At 32.9% G+C, this 24,328-nt stretch overlaps 5 protein-coding genes across 5 annotated transcripts; 3 read left to right on the top strand and 2 right to left on the bottom strand.

Moving 5' to 3' along the window:
* Positions 1-6: 6 nt before the first annotated feature.
* LOC105646891 (26S proteasome non-ATPase regulatory subunit 2 homolog A) lies at positions 7-7,946 on the top strand. The gene is made up of 25 exons (XM_012232829.4): positions 7-264; positions 963-1,063; positions 1,196-1,316; positions 1,398-1,457; positions 1,688-1,755; positions 2,361-2,403; positions 2,626-2,691; positions 2,884-2,922; positions 3,034-3,116; positions 3,510-3,624; positions 3,866-3,940; positions 4,031-4,189; positions 4,328-4,435; positions 4,514-4,618; positions 4,691-4,831; positions 4,913-5,017; positions 5,218-5,439; positions 5,555-5,668; positions 5,750-5,965; positions 6,295-6,354; positions 6,452-6,565; positions 6,653-6,738; positions 6,866-6,974; positions 7,073-7,251; positions 7,332-7,946. The coding sequence occupies exons 1-25, from the start codon at positions 148-150 to the stop codon at positions 7,405-7,407; spliced, it is 2,682 nt and encodes an 893-aa protein (XP_012088219.1). The 5' UTR covers positions 7-147; the 3' UTR covers positions 7,408-7,946.
* A 970-nt stretch (positions 7,947-8,916) lies between these two features.
* LOC105646890 (uncharacterized) lies at positions 8,917-10,023 on the bottom strand. Its single transcript, XM_012232828.4, has one exon. It carries the CDS (start codon positions 10,013-10,015, stop codon positions 9,143-9,145), a length of 873 nt encoding a protein of 290 aa, XP_012088218.2. The 5' UTR covers positions 10,016-10,023; the 3' UTR covers positions 8,917-9,142.
* A 2,246-nt stretch (positions 10,024-12,269) lies between these two features.
* GLK2 (GOLDEN2-like 2) lies at positions 12,270-15,966 on the bottom strand. Its single transcript, XM_012232827.4, has 6 exons — positions 15,043-15,966; positions 14,656-14,796; positions 13,742-14,080; positions 13,573-13,632; positions 13,337-13,459; positions 12,270-12,789 (listed from the first exon to the last, which is right to left on the bottom strand). The coding sequence occupies exons 1-6, from the start codon at positions 15,529-15,531 to the stop codon at positions 12,637-12,639; spliced, it is 1,305 nt and encodes a 434-aa protein (XP_012088217.1). The 5' UTR covers positions 15,532-15,966; the 3' UTR covers positions 12,270-12,636.
* A 4,817-nt stretch (positions 15,967-20,783) lies between these two features.
* On the top strand, positions 20,784-21,412 carry LOC105646888 (taximin). Its single transcript, XM_012232826.4, has 2 exons — positions 20,784-20,991; positions 21,133-21,412. Exons 1-2 carry the CDS (start codon positions 20,894-20,896, stop codon positions 21,254-21,256), a joined length of 222 nt encoding a protein of 73 aa, XP_012088216.1. The 5' UTR covers positions 20,784-20,893; the 3' UTR covers positions 21,257-21,412.
* A 717-nt stretch (positions 21,413-22,129) lies between these two features.
* Positions 22,130-24,202, top strand: LOC105646887 (uncharacterized). Its single transcript, XM_020684451.3, has 3 exons — positions 22,130-22,597; positions 22,855-23,279; positions 23,480-24,202. Exons 1-3 carry the CDS (start codon positions 22,433-22,435, stop codon positions 23,916-23,918), a joined length of 1,029 nt encoding a protein of 342 aa, XP_020540110.1. The 5' UTR covers positions 22,130-22,432; the 3' UTR covers positions 23,919-24,202.
* The last annotated feature ends 126 nt before the right edge of the window (positions 24,203-24,328 follow it).

The raw sequence follows: 24,328 nt of genomic DNA, 5'->3' as shown, positions 1-24,328 counted from the left end.
CTTCTTCTCCAAGCCGCTTTGAGATATATTACCTCCTACTTGAATTAGGCTCTAGGTATCGAACTCCTTAGTCGTATCTGAGCTTACTTGCTAATCTCGCTATCGAACAATAATCAGATCTGCTATCGAATTCTCTTTTCTTCTAACATGGCTCCAGACCCAAACAGCAGCGGCGGCGGCAGCGGCATCCCTAGAGAAGAAACGTCGGTGAAGGTGCCGTCGAAGGACCCTAAAAAGAAGGACGAGAAGAAAGATGAGGATCTTGTGAGTATTGAATTGGTTAAATCTAATGTGTTTGTTTTTTTTTTGTAGAAATTTCCGTTGAGTCTTCTTTTTTTCGTTTCATAAGCTGTTTTTCGCTAGGGTTTTTCAAAGTTGTGTAGAATTGATAAGAAAGTTCTGAAGTAGAATGGAATTGGAAGATAATGTCAGTAATAGCTGTTTGTTTGAATTGAATTAACAATTTGAGATTTCCATTTATTTATTTATTTTTGAAACTCTATTTCTTTTATATTTAACATTCTAGCGAGCTCTGCTTATGTGATTGATGCCAGTCCTTTATTATCCTGACTTTGCTTCTTGCTGTTAGCTCGAGTTACGCTCCTTTTGATCGACTGGCTTTCTTGTCTTGTTCTCTTTCTTTCCTGCCTCCAGCCGGGGTTTCCCTTCGGGGCTTACACGTCCTGCTGCCCGATTCTTATCTTTGGTCCTTTCCTTGCTTCGAAGAGCTTTCATGATTAGCTTAGAGAGGAGAGATAAAGTAGCTAAAATAAGGTTTCTGCTTTCCGTCCAGCTAGTATCCTAACTAACCAACCAACCAACCCTTGCTTCCTTTGCAGGAGCAGCTAAGAAAGTAGCTCTTAGAACTAGGTTTCTAAGAAAGTGGTGTGGATATTCTATGAAATGAGGAAATTTTGTTGCATACTGGTTCTAATTTTCTGATGTGGGTCAATCATGTGCAGTCGGATGAGGACCTCGCTTTGAAGCAGCAGTTGGAGTTATATGTGGAAAGGGTTCAGGATACTGATCCCGGGTTGCAAAAGGTTGCTCTAGAGAACATGAGGTAATCCAAAGATGTAATTAGGGATGGCATTATTTTAAACTGTCCATTATTTGATCCTTTTTTTATATGAGTGATTTTAGAGACATTCCTGTTACATTTTGGTTTGATGGTATGGAAAAATCTTTCTTGCAGGCAGGAAATTCGGACCTCAACAAGCTCTATGACTTCTGTTCCAAAGCCATTGAAATTTCTTCGACCACATTATGGAACTCTAAAGGCATACTATGAAACAATGGCTGACTCAGATTTGAAGGTCTGGATTCTGTTGGAGGATGCTTCCCTTTATCTTATCAAGTACCTGTTGTAGCTTAACCATACTTTTTCGTAATTGCAGAAGTACTTGGCGGATATACTTTCAGTTTTGGCATTGACCATGTCTGCTGAGGGAGAATTGGTACGCCGCATGGTTTAGGATTTTTAATTTATAATTATTTTCTCTTATAGTGGTTGGGATGGCAAACATGTAGGTAGCGAGTGTGTTGTGTATCGTCACTTGTGACCCTCTTCCTCTTCATGTTTTCTTGACCATGCCTTATTTTATAAATACTCCTTGACTTTTGTTCTTTGCATGCGTCAGTTTGAAGCTCTATAGATTGTTAACATTTCATTTCTTGAGAATTTCAGGAGAGCTTAAAGTACCGGTTGTTGGGTTCAGAAGGTGATATTGGTTCATGGGGCCATGAATATGTCAGGTGAGTATCAACTCTTTGAGAACACAATTATTTTTGGTACTGTAATTGTTATGAAGAAGGAGTGACTTATGAAAGTTTTTCAAAAATAACCTTGTTATTGAAGTGAGTGTCAAAGGTTGAAGGTGAACCCGGATGATAATATATTTTTGTTACTTAATTGATAAGTGAATGCACGTACACATATATTTGTATAATAAGTATTAAATTAGTTGTGAATCCAAATTAAAATATACTAAAATATGTTACATTTAAAGAAATAGTTAAGAATAAAGTCATAGATAACAGTAAGTTTATTTAGCACTAAGCCAATAAAAATAGCAAGAGTTTCACCTTGTGCTTGTAATTGCTGTTTTACAAAAGAAAAGTTTTAGCCTTTTAAATTGCAAGAAAAAAAAAAACAGCTAGATAAATATATGATTGTCTACAAGTCACATCTATATGTGTGGCCTGAATGATAGGACCTTTCTTCTTCCTGGGTTTGACAACCCAAGCTTGCTAATATTTCTGGTTTCCACAGCTGTTGTGGCATCTTATTTAATCTTCTCCTTGAAGTTTCCTGTATGAGATCAATTTTGACGTTACCGATTCTATTTCTTTGTTACCAGGAACTTGGCAGGAGAAATTGCTCAAGAATATGCAAAGAGACAGGTTAGAATCTATTCTTTATTAATGGTACTGAAATTTCTTATGAAAGAAGGCAAATGAAAACAAAATTTCTTTGTTAAAGTAATTGTTATGAGGATTATGACATGGTCTGTTGAATTATTAGGCAGCGCAACTGGTTCCCTGTTGATGTGCATTTACAGCTTGAAACAATGCCATGTCCTTTTTTTTTTTTATCAATTTCTGATTTTGTTTCTTATGTTGCAGAGTGAGGAGACCTCTATTGAAGATCTAATGGAACTTGTAACACAAATTGTTGCTTTTCACATGAAGGTAGGCCTCAATGTCACTTTTTAGCTATGGCTTCTATTCACTGCAGTGAAGAAAGATGCACACCTGAGTAGTAGAGTGGAAAAAATGATTTTGGTTGATTAAATCCCCAAATGCTATGTAACATATAACTCTGTCATATATAAGGACACCTGGTTTCTGAACCTAATATATGGTTTTTATTTTTTCCGGCAGCACAATGCTGAACCTGAAGCTGTTGACCTTTTAATGGAGGTACGAAGTAGTGTTCCTTCATTTTATCTTCTCATTTCGTCTGATGTTATATTTGCATATAACTATCCCTACATTTCTGAACTTGACTTCTTATAATTTGACTTACTCTAGGTTGAAGACCTTGATCTCTTGATTGACCATGTGGACAGCACAAATTTCAAGAGGACATGCCTATATCTTACCAGTGCGGCAAGGTAATTAAAAGTATACTTTATATTTATTTAAAGGCTGTGTTAGGTAATAGGTTGCAAAGCATTTTGCCTTTGCCTTTCTGCATTAATAGTGTAAAATTTTTTAAGTTGTGCTTGTTTGTACTCTCAAAAGTCAATGTTGAGATCCATATGTAAGCAAGAAAATCCTTTAATTGGATAGTTGTCAAACTAAAATACTTCTTTTTAGGAGATAAATATCATTACTTATACTCTGCCCTTAATCCTATTAGTATTTGTAGTTTGAGCAATAATGCTTGAGAATTCCTGCTGTGACATGAGATATATTCATTTATAGAGCTGTGTATAATTGTGTGTTTGTATTCTTTATACCTCTCTCTATCTGATAATGACATTTCATGTTATGATGAAATGCAGATACCTTCCTGGACCAGATGATATGCTTGTTCTTGATATTGCATATATGATATATCTCAAATTTGAGGAATTTTCAAATGCACTTCAGATTGCACTATTCCTTGATAACATGCAGGTTTGATCATCTTTATGAATTTTGGAAGCTTTTTTGCTTTTAATTCCTTGTATATATAACCTATTTTTAAAGAGAGGCGGATGCAGATTTCTTGTTCAATGTTAATTTGAATTACTACAGCCTTAACTGATTTGCGTTATTTCAGTATTGAGTCATCTGATGGCTAATGCAGGACAGATTAAGACTATCCTTAAACTATAATTCTTTATTAATTCTAACCACTCCAAATATGTGTTTTCAGTATGTGAAGCAAGTTTTTACAGTTTGTGATGACCTGCTCAGAAAGAAGCAATTCTGTTACATCGTTGCTCGACATGTAAGTTTTGAATTTCTAAGGTATACGAGGCATGAGTTTTACTGCAGTGTAAGTAATGATTGTTTGCTGAATGCTGTTCCACTTATGCAGGGAATAACTTTTGAGCTTGATGATGAAATGGCTGCGGATGATGAGGACAGAGAAGCATTGCAGGAAATCATCAATAACACCAAATTAAGTGAAGGTTATTTAACTCTTGCTCGGGATATTGAGGTCATGGAGCCCAAATCTCCTGAGGATATTTATAAGGTTAGGATTCTGGTCTCATAAAATGCTGAAACTAGATTTAATTTGAAATTTCTTTAAGCTTTTATATTTCATATCATAATGCAATGTTACTATTGTTTGCTTTGCAATTTCATGACTTGCTTGCTTGATTATTCTTAGGCTCATTTGCTTGATGGCCGAGCCAGTGCTGGTGCTAGTGTTGATTCTGCTAGGCAAAATTTGGCTGCTACATTTGTCAATGCATTTGTAAATGCAGGCTTTGGACAGGTAAATATTGTCAATTTGCATGCAGAAAGCCTGGTGTTAGGTGGGTTACATTGATAATTATTGTTATATTGGTCACAGGATAAGTTAATGACAGTTCCGTCAGACTCTACAAGTGGTGCTTCTTCAGGAAATTGGCTTTTCAAGAATAAAGAACATGGAAAGGCCAGTGCTGCAGCAAGTCTGGTATGCATTTTTTTACCATTATGTATTCATCTACGAGTTGTCTGCAAATTTCTCACATGTCAATTATAACAGGGTATGATCTTACTGTGGGATGTTGACAATGGACTTGCTCAAATTGATAAATATTTCCATAGCAATGACAATCATGTCATTGCTGGTGCACTTCTAGGAGTTGGGATTGTCAACTGTGGTATCAAAAATGATTGCGATCCTGTGAGTTTTCCTATTTTGATCCCAGAATAATGTAATAACATTGCCAGTTATAGTATGTTTACCTTGTACTGCTTTTCACAGGCACTTGCGCTTTTAGGTGAGTATACAGACAAAGATGATTCCTGTATCCGAATTGGAGCAATAATGGGTCTAGGAATTGCATATGCTGGTTCTCAGAATGAGCAGGTAAAGGCATCTTGCTTTTTCTTTTGTTAGCTATAGTAGACTTTCTTTCTCTTAAATACTCCCTCGTAATTTAAAATTTAGAGCAATTATGTAGTTTATGCCTGTTTCAGTTTGTAGTTTTGTTGCCAGCTAAGAGTATCATTTCCTTCAATTAGATTTTATTTGGTTCAACAAAAGCTCATTTTTTATATGGTTGACAGATACGTGCTAAATTGTCTCCCATACTTAATGATGCAAAAGCCTCTCTTGATGTAATTGCATTCACTGCAATCTCTTTGGGGTTGATATATGTGGGATCTTGCAACGAAGAAGTTGCACAAGCTATTATATTTGCTTTAATGGACCGAAGTGAGTCAGAATTGCAGGAGCCCCTTACTCGGTTCTTGCCCCTTGGCCTTGGTCTTCTATATCTCGGGAAGCAGGTAAAGTTGCTATTGTTTGAATTTTCTTATTTATACCATGTTCTCCCTTTACAACTGAGGTAGGAAATGCAACTTATTTACATTCTGGTTGTATTGCCTGTGCTATGTTAAACAGGAGAGTGTGGAGGCCACAGCAGAAGTTTCCAAGACGTTTAATGAAAAAATAAGAAAATACTGTGACATGACTCTGCTTTCTTGTGCCTATGCGGGGACTGGGAATGTTCTCAAGGTATTTTTTCAATGTTTTTCAATAGAAGAAAATGGTTATTAGAAGTCATTCTCCCAATTCACTGCATCTTTTGCAATACAGGTTCAAAATCTTCTGGGTCATTGTGCTCAACATCTTGAGAAGGGTGAAACCCACCAGGGACCAGCTGTGCTTGGGATTGCTATGGTTGCAATGGCTGAGGAATTGGGGCTTGAAATGGCAATTCGCTCATTGGAGCATCTTTTGCAGTATGGGGAGCATAATATCCGTCGAGCAGTTCCTTTGGCTCTTGGACTCCTCTGCATATCTAACCCAAAGGTATCAACCCATCATAATTATAGAAACTTCAACAGGCTGTTTTTTTTTTTTTTGATATAAAATCAAGAAAAACTTTGTTTATTACCTTATTATTTAAATTTTTAATTGCTCATTTTTCTTTTAGTCTATCATCCACAAATTATGTGGGTAACATGAAACCATGTTTTTTGTACAAGTGAGCTCATTGAATTGCTTTCCTATATATATGATAAGAGTTAGAAATTTATCTGATAATTCCAAATTCAATTAAGCTCCTTCTGAGTATAGAAAATAGGGACTTTTTTGCTTGCTGATTTAATTATTTGTTTGCTTACCAAACTATCTACCAGGTTAATGTTATGGATACGTTAAGCAGACTCAGCCATGATACTGATTCAGAGGTTGCAATGGTAAGATGAAGTTGGCTTGGATGCACTTATTTCTTAATTTTTTAAATCCCCTGTGATATTCTGTCTAAAGGTTGCAAAATTTGGTTAAATGCTGCAGGCTGCAGTTATTTCTTTAGGTTTGATAGGTGCAGGAACCAACAATGCTCGAATTGCTGGCATGCTTCGCAACCTTTCAAGTTATTACTACAAAGATGCCAGCCTCTTGTTCTGTGTAATGTTTCTCAAAAATTGTTTTCTTGCTTATTGTAATTATGCCACGTGGTTTTACTTGAGATTGATTCCAATTGGCCCTTTCCAGGTGAGAATTGCTCAGGGACTTGTACATTTGGGTAAAGGCTTACTGACTCTTAATCCATATCATTCTGATCGATTCTTGCTGTCACCGTAAGTGGCTTCTTCCAGAGAGAATCTCCTAGCTATTATGGCTTTAACTTCTGCTCAGCTCTGTGCATGCATGCTCATGTTTTTAGAATCAACTGACCAGATCTATATATATGTTCTTTCCCTTTAGGACGGCTCTTGCTGGTCTGATAACGATGCTTCATGCATGTCTTGATACAAAAGCCATCATCTTGGGAAAGTATCATTATGTTCTGTACTTCCTTGTTTTAGCAATGCAGGTTCGTTTCAGTTTAAATTATTTCTTTTCTATATGAGCTATTATCTTTAGCTTAGATGAATCAATTGTCTCTCACTACCATGTTTTCTTACAACACAGCCAAGGATGTTGTTGACGGTCGATGAGAATCTAAAACCTTTGTCTATACCTGTTCGGGTAGGACAAGCTGTTGATGTTGTTGGTCAGGCAGGTCGACCCAAGACTATCACTGGTTTCCAGACCCACTCAACCCCAGTGCTTCTGGCTGCTGGTGATAGAGCTGAGCTTGCTACTGAGAAGTGCGATTTTCTTCCCTTGGTAGTTATTTAAATTTTACCAGTGAGTCGAGAGTAAACTAATGGTCAAGCCTCTTTTGCAGGTATATTCCTCTTTCACCCATTCTTGAAGGTTTTGTAATCTTGAAGGAAAACCCAGATTACAGAGAAGATCACTAATTATCGAGTGGGACATGAATTTGTTCGGTATCAAGATAGCTCCTTGCCTAGTAGCTTTTTAAGCTTAAGAGAATCAAATTTTGTTTGGGATTTGGGGCAAGATTATAGTTGGATGCAGGCCAATTTGGTCATTAACTTCCCTTGCCTTTGTTCGAAAGTCAGACAGGTCAATGGGAAACAAAGGGCATGCACTTGAAGAAGGAAACCACAGCTTAGACTGATATGATACGCTTAGCTTTCTACTTATCATGGTTGTATGTATATTGGACATGGTGGCTCTTCGACCACCACAACAGGAAGAAGCATATCCTTGTGTTAAGGAGAAATTCGTTGTGTTTTTTTTTTTTTTTTTTTTTTTTTTTTTTAACTTTTAACTTTACACTATATTTCTTGGAATGTCAAGATTTGCATGAGCTCGTCGGCTAGATATAAATTCTGGTTAAGTGCTTAATTACAATTTAAGCAAGCTCGCGTCGTCCAGGTTATTGTAGCCAACATAATTTTGGGGAATAGAAAAATCTTTTGGAAGTTAATTTTTATTTTTTGGATTTTCTCATGATCGGTAAAGTCAATCATACCGATAACTTTTTGTGAAGGTCCTTATAAACCGATTAAATCATTCAAATTGTGAATTATTTCAATTTGTCAATTTTGAAAAATTGAGTTTTTTAATTTGGTTTTAGAAATAGAATTAAAACAAAATCTTTATATATTTATATATTTATATATAGTATTTGAAATTTGTAATAATCTATAATTCAATAAATTTTTTGCATGAAACTAAAATATAGTTTTATATTAATTAGAAAATTATATAATTATTTGGTGGAGATCTAAACATTAAAGGTTGTTTATCAAAATTACTATAGATTAAACTCTAGTCTTTGATATGTTGTTCCATGATTTTCTTTCTAATAAAATAGAATTTTCTTCTTATTAAAAACAAAAAAAGAAAATGCTTCAAACGTTAGACATTTGAATTCTATATTAATAAAATGTTTAATTTAATAACTTAAAACAGAATTTAAAAGCATGAAAATAAATATTATAATAAAAAATGAAATATATACTGTTATTTGAATGCCGTACATGGTTTAATTCAAATAAATAGACAAACTAAATTTTATTTAATTCAAACAAATAAGCAAAATAAATTTTATTTATTTACTATCTATATCACTTTTTAATATTGTTTTTGCATTTTCTCTCGTCCTGGAATTTCAGTTGAGTATCAGACCACATTATAAGAGTAATTTGATGAAAGCAAAAATATAATCAGCAATTTTGTCAAATAACTATGTAGTGCACTGCAAATGTCATGATTTTCTGGTTTTCTAAAATTGACTACTATCATGTCTTTGGTTCGAATCAAACTATGTTGAGAAGTAATAAATGCCTTGTTGCTACAAATGCTTAGCTTCAAAATTTTAAATAGATCTGCTTTTATTTGATGCGTTTAGAGATAGAAATATTATTTATCTATCACGGATTAGCTTTCGCACACAATAATAAATTCCAAATAAATCTACATTTCTTTCTTTAAATTTAAACCACAATCTTTGCGCTAATACAAACAAAAGTTTAAAAAATAAAAAGAGAAATGAAAATCACTCATGAAAAGAGAATTTCCCTTGTTTAATTTAGGCTTATAATTTTTAAATATATCCAATCTTCTTCTGTCATTAATCTTGTAATACACAACAAACATTAATTTTATCAAATACCAACAAAAATTTCAAGGCAAAGATTCCTCCTCTTGGCTCCCCTGCTCATCGTACGACTCCTGATTCTCATACTGCAAATTATTGAACTCATTTTGATTCTCAAAGTTCCCATAATATGCCTGATTTTGAGTTTTAATTTCTTTCCCGACTTGATACTCATTAGCAGGATTATAATAGTTCTCGTTCTTCGCATTGTAGGAGTACTTTCCACCCGCCATGTATCTGGTGTCACTCATTCCGAGTTGCTGATTGCTCTCATACCCATTGTTGTTGTAGTTTCGATTGCCTGTCTCGTAGCCATTGTCACTTGCAAGCTCATAACCATTGTTGTTATATTTATAATTACCTGTAAAACCATTGTAGTTATTCTGATTGGCTGTCTCATGGCTTTCACTAGCAACGTTGTAGCCATTATAGTTATTTTGATTGGCCGTCTCATGGCTTTCACTAGCAAGCTTGTAGCCATTGTCATTGTTGTTGTTGTTGTAATTGCCATTATAGCTACTTTTTTCGTTGTAGTTGTTATATCGGTAGGTTTCGCCATCAAATTCTTGATTAAAGATTTCGTTTTCTTCTTTTGCTGGAGTAAAAAGGTCAGACCTCCCATTTTCGCTTGTCGGCGCTGGCGCTGGTGCTAGCGGCACTACAAATGGGGATGGTGCAGGTGCTTCAATTGGTGAAAGTAGTGAAAGTTCAGTAGGTTCAAAGTCGGTAGTGCTGAAATGGGTAATTTTGCTAAAGAATTTGCTCTCTCTTGCTTGGATTAAGCTAGAGGAGAAAAGCATTACTAGAAATAAGTAGGAAAACGCATTGCCACTAAAGGAAGCCATTTGAGAGGAATTGTTAGAAATGGGAATTGAAATTTTGCTGGTTTGAGATTTCATTTCCCACAAAGTTCTTATATACATATATATGTATAACACAACTGAGTGAAATGAGCCGGAGAATTATGCGTGGATTGAGGAGAAGAAATATGTTTGTGGGGTAGGAAATAATAGGAATTAGGACAGGCTTGCATGTGACTTCAATGAGAGTGTCCAATAAAGACGGCATCTAATTATTTTTATAAGAAAAATTAAATATAATTTACTATAATTTTCAGTCAAAAGTGAACATTTCATTTCTCTTTATTAGCTAACAAAAGAAGATACATAAGGTCTCTTTTGCTTTTATGGTAGGGTAGTGTGAAAATTGAATTTGATGATAGCTTGAATCACTCCTTGGCGGTTGAGTTAGTTAGGGAATAGGGACTAACTATAAATTAAAGGTGAAAGCAAAAAGAATGGTTGGGTTGCTATATAATAATTAAAAATTTAATCTTTTGACTTATTGTTTTTCTCTAAAAAATTTTCAGAGTTAAGATAGTATTCAGGTAAAACTCTCTCAACGTTGAAAATTTTAAATTTCGAACTTAATTACAAATAGAATTCACCGACCAATTTAATCTACGTTTAATACAATAGCGGATAATGTTATATAATGATATATAGCCTTAAAAATGCATTAGGGCACAAGCCAAGATTATATACACAAGAAATACTATTATTAGTTGTTAGAAAAGTCCAATAGAAGATGCAAAAGCAAATTAGTCAAAGAGGGTGGTTTTGTTAAAGGCATATATGTTGATTTTATGCTTTGTTAAATTAAAAGTTTTTTAAGTAACCTTCAAGGGATTTTATGACTAATTGCGTGATGATCGGACCTAACATTTCAATCTTTTTAGGGTTGACTATAGATTGTAGGGTAAGCAAGAGACCTTCCAAAGGAATATTTTAATGGGCTTTTAGATTTATATCTTGAGAGGGATTCTAGACTTCTACGCCCCATAGCTCCAAAGCCCATGATTTATTATTCCTATTATCCTAACTAGACCACTTTCACCAATCAATAGTTTGTCCATAAAGCTATTCTGAAGGCCCAATACTCAAGGGCCGAGGCCCTAGAATATTGAACAGCCCATTTTTTATATCAAAGCCCATTGAAGGCATAAGGTATAGATATTACAATTACAAATTAGAATATCGGAGAGGACATAGACTTAACTCAGTTTTAACTTTTTAATTTTTTTTTTGAAATAATTTAACTTTTAATTTTAAAATTTTTTTGTTTAATAAAATAAAAATTAAATCCAACAAAAATAAAAATCAATAACCCTAATATGCAAATCCCTTTCTACCTTTGCTAATACTTGGTTCGGTGCCTTCCAAACCAATCATATTCGCATAAATGGACCAATGATTTTAGTATATACTTTCAGCTCCAAAATCGAAAATCACGTTCTCGAGTATTTGCTTTGTCTCTGCCACGTCACTGTTTAGGGCTTCAATGGGCCCAACAAGGGCCAATCCTGTGGCTGCTAGGTTCTTGCCATTAGCATGAGCGTGCCATCACGTGATCCTTGCTAAATTATTCGATGTCTTAAACGTGGGCCCTCATGCAGGGAATCAATGCCTTATTCCACGCGTCGGTAATGATATGGTCCATATTACAGGTGATTAGTCCCTGACTTCGTTTGTCTTTCTACGATTGGAAGTATGGAACCATCCGATACTTTAATGCCGCACGTCTATATGTGCATTGCTATATTTGTTTTTTCCTCTATTCCTACGGGTCAATCTATGGAAATTTCTCGCCTGCACCCCTGTGTATCGGTACTTCCATACATCAAGCCAATAAACATTCAAATGCAAGACTTAGAACTCAAAGGAACTTATCCACTATAACATTCAAATTCTGACATTAATTACTTCAAAAGTTACGATTTATATAGTAAAATTAGCTATTTTAACAGCCATTAATTGTTTTAATAGCGCTTAACTGTCAGCTGTTTGAGTAACTTTTAATGAAATGTTAAAAGCTAAGCGTTATATGGGTTAATTTTTTAGAAAATGCTATTATAACCTCTAAAAACTAGTTCAAACGCTGTATTACCGAACATTATAAAAAGTAGCATTTAACATTTTGACTGTTACTTAAAAAGTTATTGTCGAACACAACCTTAATGAATTAATTATATATAACCTTATAGTTAACTGGATTATATTCTTGTAAACAGTTAATTTTTTTACTAAAGGTTTTATATTTATAATCTAAAGATAAGACAATATTATGAATTGTAATTTATCTAAATTCATAAAATGAAGCTCTTTAATTGCAAAATTATATAAAAGAAATGTAAATGCTTACTGTAGATCCGTAGGCATAGAGTCTCATATTTATACATATGTGGAACCGTTACACAGAAAGAAAAAGAAAAAGGAAAAAAAAAAAAAACATCTTACTTTATTATTACACATAGCTAATGAAGCTATTAATGAACAAACCTGCCGTTGAGGAGGAAAAAAAAAGTGAAAACAAGAAAGGAAAAGAAAGTTAATAAGAGGAAAATCGATCGGAGACTAGCAAAACGCAGAGGAAATGTCGTCAAATTTAGGGTTTTTGTGGTTCTTGAAAAACCGTTGATGAAGAACAAACTGCCTTTGGGAGGATGTTCTAGTTAATAAACTCAAGCAGTACAAGTGGGTGGTAGCTTGGCGACGCCTTGTCGTTGCAGCTCTCCTAAAACACCATCAAGAGATGGTGGCTTTAATCCAAGAGGAAGTGGCAGCCCTGGCTTTGCTAAAACATCTCCAACGGCTGCATCTACGCTCTCCTTCGACTGTAATAACATGCAAACTTATATTAGAGAAACAACAATATATAAATGTAAATAACCCCGGCTAGCTCTGGGTTCGAGTGGTATTTCACTCCTAACCACAATTCATCGGCTGATTTGTGAACATCAGTCGGTTGCGACCGCCACTTAATTTGAAGAAATCAACACCATACTTTACATGTTACATTTATACATGCATGGACGTGTTTTTTTTTTTTCTTGTCATGCAAATGTACACATAAGATTTTTAATTTATTATAAAATTAGAAAAAGAGTTATATTCTATCACTAAAGTGGGTTTATATATAGTTTGTCTTTTCCATTTTCACCAGGGTAAAGATTTCTAAAAATATATCTCTCATCTAATAATTATAATCAACAGCGTGCTTTTTTTAGAATATCCGACACGTCTATAGCATTTGAGAGATATTAATTAGTATCCGATACAGGTATAACACATGTATCTTGAATCTTTTAAGATATCCATACAACCTAGAATATAGGTATGAAATTATCTAGCAAGCGAATATTATAAATTAAGAAGACTCACTGGATAAAAGTCGAAGATAGGATGGAGAGCTGTTGATTGTCTGGGGAGGACTCCAATGCTTGAAGGGTCTACTTTGTACATGGCATGGGGTGGAATACCTGGCACTGGAGCTGTGGCAAATCTCTGAAAAAACAACAACATTATATACAATGGATCAGATAAGATAAAAAGAGATTCTAAAACTAAAGAAACAAACAACTTGAAGAGTCCACAACTGTAAGGCAATTGTTACTTACCGCTGGTGCCATTGATTGTGGAAAGCAAGGCGTTCCTGGAGGGATTAATCCGTTTGGAACCTGCAAGAAACAAACAATTCGCCTGTTAGAAACTAATGGCGCTTTCTTAACACTAATTGAGTAAAAATTAAATTAACAAAAAGAAAAAAATGAAATATTGAAGGCTTACTCGTTGTTGCTGATGCCAAAATGAAGGGTCTGGTGGTAGTGCAGGCCATGTATGGGCAGGTGGTGGCGGTGACGGTGAATGGGCTAGGTGTTTAGGCCACATGTGCATTAGGGATTGGTCTATTGGCGGATGACCCCAAACGTGTAAAGGTCTAAAGTGGTGGTGGTGCACGGTTGTCATGGGTGGAAATCCAATGGTTGGTGCATGCCAAGGGCTCACCTCTCGCTTTCCTCCGCTACCACCACCACCTCCTGTAGCTCCATATATTTGCCGTCTGTGGCTCCATGTTGCTGCCTCAGCTTCACGCGCTAGCAAATGCTTCCGGTGAGATCTATATTTCTGCACATGTTCAACAATTACTTAAAATCTTCTTCAACTTGAAAGACAAAAATTTCATCTTAGAAGAAATCTACTAAACATTTCGAGTTCTCCCATTAATATTGAAGATAATATTTAAAATATATCAACAACATAATTCTTGAGAATGTCTAAATTCTAATCAAAGACATTTCAAATGGCAATTAATATACAATTTATATTACTCAAGTTTTTAAAATTAATTTCACTATAACTGAAGTTCGAAACTCAAGATATATTATCATCAGATATCATTAAGCAAAAGTTGATTAGTTCTGAAAACAATTTTTATGTACAATAAGAGAACTTTATTAAAAACAAAATATTATCTTCATATATTTATCCATTTTCTTAGAAAAATGCGTAATAAAATTACAAGACATAATAACTAGTCCTTAAAGATTTCTTCTGACAGAAGAAAATGAAAAGGTCTCTCGATCTTTCACATGGGATAAAAAAAAATAAAAAAAAAAAAAAGAAGAAATTTGCAGGAAATCATGTGCTAACAGATAAGAAAAAGTACTAGTGATAAAAAAGAACAAGAGTGAAGTATGTACTTGGAGATGGCTTGCAATGTTATGACGAGTGAGACAGTCGATTCCCATAAGCTCTAAAATTCTTGAAGGCACTGCCTTATCCACCCCTAATTGCTCCACTGCCTGCACAAATCTTCTGTGCAGCTCTGGCGTCCAATCCACCTACACGCAATTCAAGAGACTGTTTATTCACTATTACACTAAAAGACAATCCCTTGAAAACAACCCCACAGGACATGAGTATGGCTGTGTTCTTGCAAAAGCCCTCCAACCTTGGATAATCCATGAACGAACTTATGATTCTCGTGAACTCTTTTATCCCCATGAAAATTAGTAATTAAATATTCATAATTGAGTGAAACCTTGATAAATTAATTTGCATAACGTCTACGTAAAAAGTAATTTTACCTTCACTTTCCTCTTCCCTTGATTATTCTTGGCTTGTGTTGATGATGATTTTCTTCCTCTATCACTTTCTTTAGAAACTGAATTATTATTAGTATTATTACTAATCACCACAGACTCATCTCTCTTGCTTATAATCTCCTCTCCTCTTGTACTCAAACTAGAATCCAACCCAGACCCAGAATCCGAATTTGAGACCTTGTCTTCCTCCTCTTTTCTAGTAATATTTTCCACTTTGTCATTAGTAACAACCGAAGTATTCATCTCTGCTTCCTCTCTGCCAACGGAAAATTCAGCAAGAATTTCAGGGTCCATCTCCAAATCTGGCAACATGTCTCCATCGTTGATACCCACAAAAAAATCGTCGAAATTGATGCTCTCAAGCAAGTCTGGGAAGTCTTCATTGGCGGCTGGACTAAAACTCTCCATATGTTGTTTGCTCTGATCATCTTCTGTGGAGGTGGTGGTTCTCAAAGGTGACAAAGCTAGCATCAATTCAAGAAAATTAAAAATGTTATTTAATAGAAGTTGAATTTTATGTATATATATCCAACGAGGTGCAATTATTATATATATTGCACGTAATACACTATATAAGGAAATTTAGGGTTTGAAGAAATGGATTCTTTTTCTAATCTAGCTTTCTTTGGTTTTTATTTATTTTCTTGTTTTTCCGGTGGGCTAGTCGGTATTTTGGAGATGATAGAGAGGAGGGGACAGTGGGAGCATTTGATATATTAATTAAAGAGGTTTTTGTTGTTTTTCTTGTTTTGCAGTGTAAGTGGGAGGTGGAAAGATTGAATCTCAACCACAACTTGTGTTTGAGATCTCTGAAATTTGTTTGTTTTTATGTTCTTCTTTTGTTTGCATTTGCAAGCTCTATGTATTCATAATTGCTCCATCTCTCTCTCTCTCTCTCTCTTTCTCATATGACCTATATATATATATAGATAGATAGAGAGAGAGAGAGAGAGAGAGAGAGAGAGTTTTTGTGGATAGCCTTTTTCCGTAGATTTCAAAATCTTGAAAGTGCTCGTGAATTTTATTAATGTTGTAAATATAATGTAATGTATATCTTTAAGCATAAAACTTTGCATATATACATATATAGATGCACTATTTATTATTTTTCTCCGAGTATTCTCGTTTTTTATTTTTAAATACGAGACTAATTTTATTTCAGCATTCATAATTTTTTTTTTTTATAAATGGTTTTTTATTGATCAAATTTCTAATCTTACAAAGATCATCCGGTCAAATGAATTATACATGTGCGTTTGAGCAGCTAATTATAAATCTTAATATTAATTATCAGTAGAGAAAAAAGAAAGCAACTGGGCTACACAGTGTTCATGAGTTGCAACAATCCAAATAACAACTACATTCTGCACTGCAAAACCATTTCAACCACATAACGAAGACTTTTCAAATTGAATAATTTAATCATGACGAAAAGGGCACTATAGATGCACGTGACCCACCTACATGTTAAGAAAAGGAAAGCAAAATAGTTTTTTTTTTTTTTTTTTTTTTTTTCAAATTAGGATAATATTGTTTCTCTCTAATTTTTCTGGATTTAATCATTTTCAGGGAAAATGTAATTTCTATTTTCTTAGTTTGTAATTATTATTTTTTATTTTTTGTTTTTTATTTTAGAATTTGAACAAGAGGAAGAGGAGGAGACAGGTCACTATCTTGCTGGTCCGGTCCTCGTTGTCCTTTCCTATAATAGAAGTTATATCACTTTCACCCAAATGAAATTGTCCATTTGCGTATACAAGCTTAACTAAATATCAACTTGACAACAATTCTATTACAGTTAACAGTGACACACTGTGCCATTCTGATAATGAAATATCTTTTATCATTTTCAAAGGTTAAATTCATAAATTCACTCTTGTATTATTTGGAAAATATTATGCAATACCTCATAATACACTCAAATTGTTAATTTTTAAGGTTCTTTTTGTTCCAATTTAACTGTATTTTTTAGAATTTAAGAAAGAGTTTATTACATTTTTATTTTCTTACCCTTATTTATTACTGTTTACATGGTGCTAGAAAATTAGTAAAAGGGTATTTTAGCATTGCACACATTTTCATATTCTTAATAATAATCTTTTTAAAATTTTTAGCTTTTATATATAAAATATTGATTTATTTTAGAATATATATAAAATATTGATTTGATTTATGATTTTAACAACTTTTAAAAAATAATTTTCATATTTTTCAATTGTACAATAACTGTTTAATCGATATAATTTTACATGTTATAAGATTCAATAGAATGATTTTATAATATTAAATAAAGTATTTAATAGTTTTATAAATTAAAGTATTTAAAAATTCAAAATAAAACTCGAGAATGTTATGGATTTTTATGAATAATACAAGATAATTATATGTGTTTGATTATTTATTTACACATGGGATATTTTTCTAGGTTTTACTATTTCTATATTAATTTTCTTGGTTATGCTTTTGCTTTTATTTTATTTTTCTAAATTATTTTTTCATGAGATTTTGAGTAATTAAATTGTAATAAATGACAGACATAAAATATCTTTCTTCGTACATTTTCTATCTTATACTATAATTTGTAAAATAGTTGGTAAACTGTCACTCATGACCTAACAAACAGCTTGTAATTTCCTGGCAGAACTTGTCTTAAATACTAGGAAAAATAATAAATTATTAATGATGCTATACCTTATTTTGTAGTACAAACTTATTAAATTACACTGGCCAATTTAATTAATAGTACTTATTCTTATCATATAAATTCACTGGATGAACATATAAAAGACAAAAAAAATTAAATTTATGTTTGTGTACTTTCTATATTATTATTATGAATTAAATGTACATTTGTTACCTAACATGCAAATTGAATAGTATCAAAAAGGATTTCTTAAAATTTATTTTACTTTCCTAATAATTACTCTTAAATTTATTTTTTGTTTGATTATTTTTTAATTATATTTGATTTAGATCAAATATTTAATTATTTTTTTAATCATAACTAATATATATCAAATAATTTGAATTTTAGAGCAGTTTATACTTTTGATACAAGTTTAAGAAATAATTTATATAAAAAATTAATTTTTGGAAAGGCTAATTCCTTTATTCTTCGTTTTCTCTTTGAGCTCGAGATTCAAAACCTCAATTACTTTCTCTGATATGAAAATGACCAACTTGCCCACTTCCAGTACTCTTTAACCAACCAAAACCAACACAAGATTTTGTTGTTATGAGTTGACTCAATACCTTCCTTCAAAATGTTTATTAATATTAATATATGAAATTTTATTAAAAATGAAATTAAATAAAGAAAAAAAGGAATTGATTGACACTGATAGGCAATGTAATTTGTACTTCCATTGTAATTTCTTTTTATTTTATTTGTAATGCTTGAATTAATGGTAATTAACTCAAAATGAATATTAAAAAAGCTAAAAAAAAAAGAAATTAAACCGCGATAAAAACACGTAAATACTTTAATTCATTCACGGAATTAATAATTAATTACAATTTAAAAAATTATCAATATTTAATACCATTTTATCCTTTTTTAATTTTTTTTTTTTAAAAAAAACACTAGTACTTTTCATTTATATCAAATGTATTTATTAATTTGGCTTAATCTGTGAGTGAGTTTGTTTAAGACTATATTTGTCTCATTTAATTAATTATCAAAAAAAAAAAAGAAAAATACTATGGCCACATTTAGTAGATATTATTATTATTATTGTTTTTATTACTATATATTGTTATTATTCCTCTTCAAGTTGTTTTTGTCTATTCTATTGATTTCACTTTCCTTTTCCATGATATTCCATAATCCAAATAGAGATCCTCAATTTCTTTTTTTTTTTTTTTTTTTTTTTTGAATATGGGGTTTCGAACATAGATCTATTATCATGCCGTATATACATGTACCACTTAATTATATCTTGGTGTGTGATCCTCAAATTCTTTAATTACAATTATGTAAAGGTTTTATCATAAAACAACTTTTATTAACCGATTCAAAATTTTCATAATAATACCGAAATCTTGATTTATCATTCTAAAAATTAACATACTGAACCGTGTTTAATCTCATTAAAATCAACACTTTTAAATAAACTCTTACGATATATTTGGTAGAACATAATCTAACATAAATAAATAAATTTGATTACGTTATATTACTATAAACTAAACTAAAATTAAAATTTGAAAGGAAATAATAAAATTTCCAAGTAAGAAATGGGTCAATTAGTTCAGGCTCTATGGATATATATGGACCATAATGGAAAGGAAAATTTGAAATGATAAGGACACATAGATGTCCTTATTGAATTGGTCCTAAAGATAGACAAGGACATACATGTTACAAATGGGTCCTCAAAATAGCAATTATTGTAAGTGCTTGTGATTATTTTGTAATTAGGAATCTAACTTTCATTATCAATTGATATTAGGGTTTAGGAGTCATTTTCCAAGAGAGGTCCACCTATTTTTTTTTTTTTTAAGAAAATCCAAAAAATATATATAGTTATTCAAACATACCCATTGTTTGCTTTGTGACATATCTTTTTGGTATCATAATGGAATTAATAGAGTATAGAGTTCTATATTATGCAAGTTTTGTCTTTAAAGGGTCATGAAATAATGATATTTTAATGGCAGCAAGCAAAAGATGTGAATAATAACTTTTTGTCTTTCTTTGGTTGTTCTTGTGGTGAGAAGTATCGTGTTTGTATCCCACACTCATGTCTCTATCTTCTGTGTGTGTGTAATATCTATCTGTCATGTAGATGATGTTATACGTCGTCATTTAATACTTAAAAATAATTTTAATTACTATCAATTAAGTTAATAAAAAAAATTAATTTTGTTGAGAAACCTCAATCTTCCTACTGGACTCCTTTGTGGTATTGGGCCAGTGCCGAGTTAAAATCAGGCCCATTTATAAGGGCCGAGATAAGAAATCTCTTTAAAATTTGGATCAATCGCACTAGGAAACTGGATTTCAAATTCATAAATCAAGCCCAACCGGTTCAACATTAATCGTAACGCTGACGCATGCAATGTTTATTATAATGATAAGGAAAGGAATCTCCTATCTTTATCAAGTAGATTTAATGCTGTTAATTAGAAATTTTATCTTTTTCCCTAATAAAAATTAATAGCAAATGTTTTTTTTTTTTTTTTAAATTTGAAGAATTTCTTTTTGATTTAGATTCTTAATAAAAGGACTCTCCATTAAAAAAAATCTTATGTGAAACACATGTTACAATCCTCACAAGTTACCCATTACTTGTATTTTGACTCGTTGCCCAAAAGAAACAGACACGAAAGTTCCAAAATTTTCACCCATTGGCCAGAATACCCTCCACTTTCTAGAAATAAAAATCTCAGATCTCTTCGATACTCTACCCTATTAACAAGAGTATCTTGAATAGTAACATACATTTGAGTTCAACGGTGATCTCTGCAAAACAACGAGTTTTATTAGTGAAAATATACTTTTAAAATGACATAAATATACGGTTGCTAATGTTTAACGTTTAAACGAGATTAATTTCATATTAAGATAAAATAATAATAATAATAAATTCTCATAAGGAGATACTCCTATTTTGCTAGGTTAAAAAAAAAAAAAAATCTAAAATCCCTCGAGCAATTTTATTAGGGCAATTTGGTCAAATTACAAATAACAAAAACCCAACAAGGCAATAGCGGTTGTTTCCGCGTCCGAGTCGCGATTGACTATGGAATCTGCTCTATTTGTATATAACTTTTTTCTTCTTCTTCTTCGTCAACATATCAAATTTACAAAGGAGATATAGCAGACCGAAAAATGGGAGATTGCAGGCCATTGGGTTTCTTGCTAGGACTGCCGTTTGCTTTGATTGCTTTGGTTTTATCAGTTGTGGGTGCTGTCGTTTGGATCATCGGGTAAGTCTCTGTAACTACCAATTGTCGTTTCGTTTGATATCCCCTTTTCTGAGGCTTTCATATTTCCGAAGCATAACCCAGATCATAAAATTTTAGATTTCATCTAATATTACCCATTTCTTCTTTGTTTTGCAATGGCAGGACTATACTGAGTTGCTTGTGCCCATGTTGTGTGTGTTGTGCTGGTCTGGCAAATTTGGCTGTGGATCTTATAAAGCTTCCCATCAAAGTACTTAAATGGTTTACTCATCAGATCCCTTGTTAATGCTCATTCTTAGATCATTTGATTATGTTTTTTTTTTTTTTTTTTTTTTTCCTTATTAGTTATAATTAACAATGTAATTCTGTAATTTTAGTAGACTGGTTTTTCTTTTATTGCCTTTTATAATTGAAGAACTAGATATTGATTTGATTCCTTAAATCATTAACTTTGCACTAATAAATTTTAATTCATACCACATTATATTTTTCTTTGATTTTTGTTAAATTTGTTAATATGAAAGGAGATATGAACTTTACTCTTTCAAGTATGTGCAAAATAATTAATAATAGAAATTTTATATGTTAATGGTCCATCCATTTTCAACTATTTATTGTAAATTTATTTTAATAAATCTTGAGTATATTTATTTTTGGAAGAATAATATTTGGTTCAAATTTGAATGATAAGATATTAAACATGTTATAAATCAAGCAAATTTTGATTGAAAAAAAATTACCATATAATTGATAAATGAATTTCACTATTTTGAAAGAGAATTTTATATTTTTCATTAATGATGAAATTTTAAATTATTTAATTTATTTTAAAAATGTACTCAATTCATAAAAGGAACTCATAATAAAGGTTGTAGTGAATATAACTCAACAGCAAATAATAAGAAAATTTCTTTATTATATTAATATAATTGAGATATAAACAGAGAAGTTGCTGTACCTCGATTTTGTATATTGATTATACCGTTTAAACAAATATAAGATCGGATAGCCAATTAAATATGGTCTGACTGATTTTTTCACTTATATAGAAAATGAAAGATTTCAAGTTTGAATGCTCTCACTATAAGTGTTTTCATTAATTTGGTGAGTCCATAATCTTAGCTCGGCTGATCGAGCCTCCGAATAAATAAAAAAATATACGATTGGGTATACGGTCATATACAGTGCGGTAATTTCTGGAACCTTCCACATAATTCTCATTTCTCAAACCAATCAAACGTGGAAAATATACTAACAGAACAGTCTAACACCACACGCCACTGTTTCACACCGTCATCACCGTGACAACCCTCCCCACCTCCAACACCCCACCACCATCGTCAAGGCTTCAACTTCGATAATACCCACCAAGCACAGAACCAAAAGAAGCCTACCTCGAAAGACACAGACAGAAAGAGCCGTTTTTTAAATTTTTTGAAGTGGAAAGGAGAAGTGAGAGAAGATGGGGGTCGATTACTATAAGCTTCTACAAGTGGATAAGAATGCAAAAGATGATGACTTGAAGAAAGCTTATAGAAAGCTTGCAATGAAATGGCATCCTGATAAGAACCCTAATAATAAGAAAGAAGCTGAAGCTAAGTTTAAACAAATCTCTGAGGCCTATGAGGTACTCTATTCTACTTTTGACTTATTTCATTTTAATAGTTCTCAATCTTTAACTATATCATTTGTACAACCAGTTCAAATTCATAGTTTGGTCTTGGTATCTTTTGAGATTGTCTCTTGGCGGTGTCTGTTTTGATTTTTTTCTTTATTTCAAAACGAAAACAGATCTTTCCTTTTTCTTTTGAATTTTTGGGTACTTTGCGCTGTGTCTTGCGTCTATGGATTGTCCACTAGCAAAATTCAATGTTTTTCTTGTAGGTTCTCAGTGATCCTCATAAAAGAGCAGTTTATGACCAATATGGTGAAGAGGGTCTAAAAGGCCAGGTTCCACCGCCTGATACTCGAGGATCTTCCTACTACTCCACCGGGGATATTCCTGCGTCATTTCGATTCAATCCCCGGAATGCTGATGATATTTTTGCGGAGTTTTTTGGGCATTCAAGCCCATTTGGAGGCATGGGAGGTCCTTTTGGTTTTGGAGGGATGAGTGGGTCAAGGTTCTCAAGTGGGTTATTTGGTGATGATATCTTTGTTTCTTATGGCGATGGAGGAGGAGATTGGCACCGCACTGTTCCGAGAAAACCTCCTCCAATCGAGAAGAGGTTGGCTTGTAGCCTTGAGGAGCTCTACAAGGGGACACCCAGAAAGTTGAAACTATCCCGGGAGGTTGTTGACAGCAGTGGGTAAGTGCTGAGCAGTTCTTTTTATGTTGATTTTTATTTTCTTGTTTTCTTTTGTAAACCATGTTTCTTTTTTCCAAGTTTAATTTGGGCATGTGCTTATTTGTTCTAGCTTTGGATATATAGTTTTTGTCGTTGATAATTGGTTAGGTTATAACTATTACTTGAATTTAAGAGGTCCTTGTGTTTCGGTTTGGTCTCAGCAAGACCGTGCAGGTGGAGGAATACGTATCAATTCACCTAAAGCCTGGGTGGAAGAAAGGCACAAAGATCACCTTCCCTGAGAAAGGGAACGAACTTCCAAATACAATACCCCCTGATCTCGTCTTCATAATCGACGAAAAGCCACACCCGGTGTTCACCCGAGATGGAAATGATCTAGTAGTCACACAAAAGATTTCTTTAGCTGAAGCTTTGACAGGTTACACTGTCCATCTGACTACCTTAGATGGAAGGAATTTATCGATTGTAATCAATAATGTGATTCATCCAGATTACGAGGAGATCGTCCCAGGGGAGGGAATGCCAATGCAAAAGGATCCAACAAAGAAAGGAAATCTTAGAATCAAATTCAACATTAAGTTTCCAACAAGGCTTACATCAGAGCAGAAGGCAGGAATCAGAAGACTTATAGGTAACTGAGATAAAATTGGTATCCTTGAAAGAAAGAGAGCATGTTTGTGAATACATATGTAGGAACTAGAACAAAATAGAGTTAAAAAGTATTTGAGTGGTGGTCTTTCTTGATGCAATTTTGTTGGAAATTTTGACTACATTTTCTATTGCATTATATTTGAGGATTTTATTTAGTTTTGGATCATAATTTGTACTGAATGTTAATGCTCAGGATTGAGAAAGCATAGTATAGTCAAAATATTTGAGTTAATAGTTTTCAATAAAAAGCATCTGAAGTTTTTGTGTTGTTATGTTTGAGGCATAAGGTGAAAATTAGCTTCAGACTGCTATTTGCTTCCATTGAAATATTAATTCATATGCCAATACATATGTCTGTGTTTTGAACTCTGCGAATTACTAAATATGAGTTCCCAGTG

The sequence above is a fragment of the Jatropha curcas genome, chromosome 3 (genome assembly GCF_041381405.1).
Source record: "Jatropha curcas cultivar XTBG-Jc1 chromosome 3, XTBG_Jcur_1.0, whole genome shotgun sequence".
Taxonomy (NCBI): Eukaryota; Viridiplantae; Streptophyta; class Magnoliopsida; order Malpighiales; family Euphorbiaceae; genus Jatropha; species Jatropha curcas.
This window is presented reverse-complemented; position numbering and strand designations above follow the sequence as displayed.

Bases quoted from the DNA above. Each gene is read 5' to 3' on its own strand.
- LOC105646891 (XM_012232829.4), top strand. From the start codon at position 148: ATGGCTCCAGACCCAAACAGCAGCGGCGGCGGCAGCGGCATCCCTAGA. The intron at 5,669-5,749 runs GTATTTTTTCAA...TTTGCAATACAG, and splicing joins GGACTGGGAATGTTCTCAAG to GTTCAAAATCTTCTGGGTCA. The intron at 6,739-6,865 runs GTAAGTGGCTTC...CTTTCCCTTTAG, and splicing joins GATCGATTCTTGCTGTCACC to GACGGCTCTTGCTGGTCTGA.
- LOC105646890 (XM_012232828.4), bottom strand. From the start codon at position 10,015: ATGAAATCTCAAACCAGCAAAATTTCAATTCCCATTTCTAACAATTCC.
- GLK2 (XM_012232827.4), bottom strand. From the start codon at position 15,531: ATGCTAGCTTTGTCACCTTTGAGAACCACCACCTCCACAGAAGATGAT. The intron at 13,633-13,741 runs GTAAGCCTTCAA...TGTTTCTTGCAG, and splicing joins TTTGGCATCAGCAACAACGA to GTTCCAAACGGATTAATCCC. The intron at 13,460-13,572 runs GTAAGTAACAAT...TTGTTTTTTCAG, and splicing joins CACAATCAATGGCACCAGCG to AGATTTGCCACAGCTCCAGT.
- LOC105646888 (XM_012232826.4), top strand. From the start codon at position 20,894: ATGGGAGATTGCAGGCCATTGGGTTTCTTGCTAGGACTGCCGTTTGCT. The intron at 20,992-21,132 runs GTAAGTCTCTGT...TTGCAATGGCAG, and splicing joins GCTGTCGTTTGGATCATCGG to GACTATACTGAGTTGCTTGT.
- LOC105646887 (XM_020684451.3), top strand. From the start codon at position 22,433: ATGGGGGTCGATTACTATAAGCTTCTACAAGTGGATAAGAATGCAAAA. The intron at 22,598-22,854 runs GTACTCTATTCT...TTTTTCTTGTAG, and splicing joins AAATCTCTGAGGCCTATGAG to GTTCTCAGTGATCCTCATAA. The intron at 23,280-23,479 runs GTAAGTGCTGAG...GTTTGGTCTCAG, and splicing joins GAGGTTGTTGACAGCAGTGG to CAAGACCGTGCAGGTGGAGG.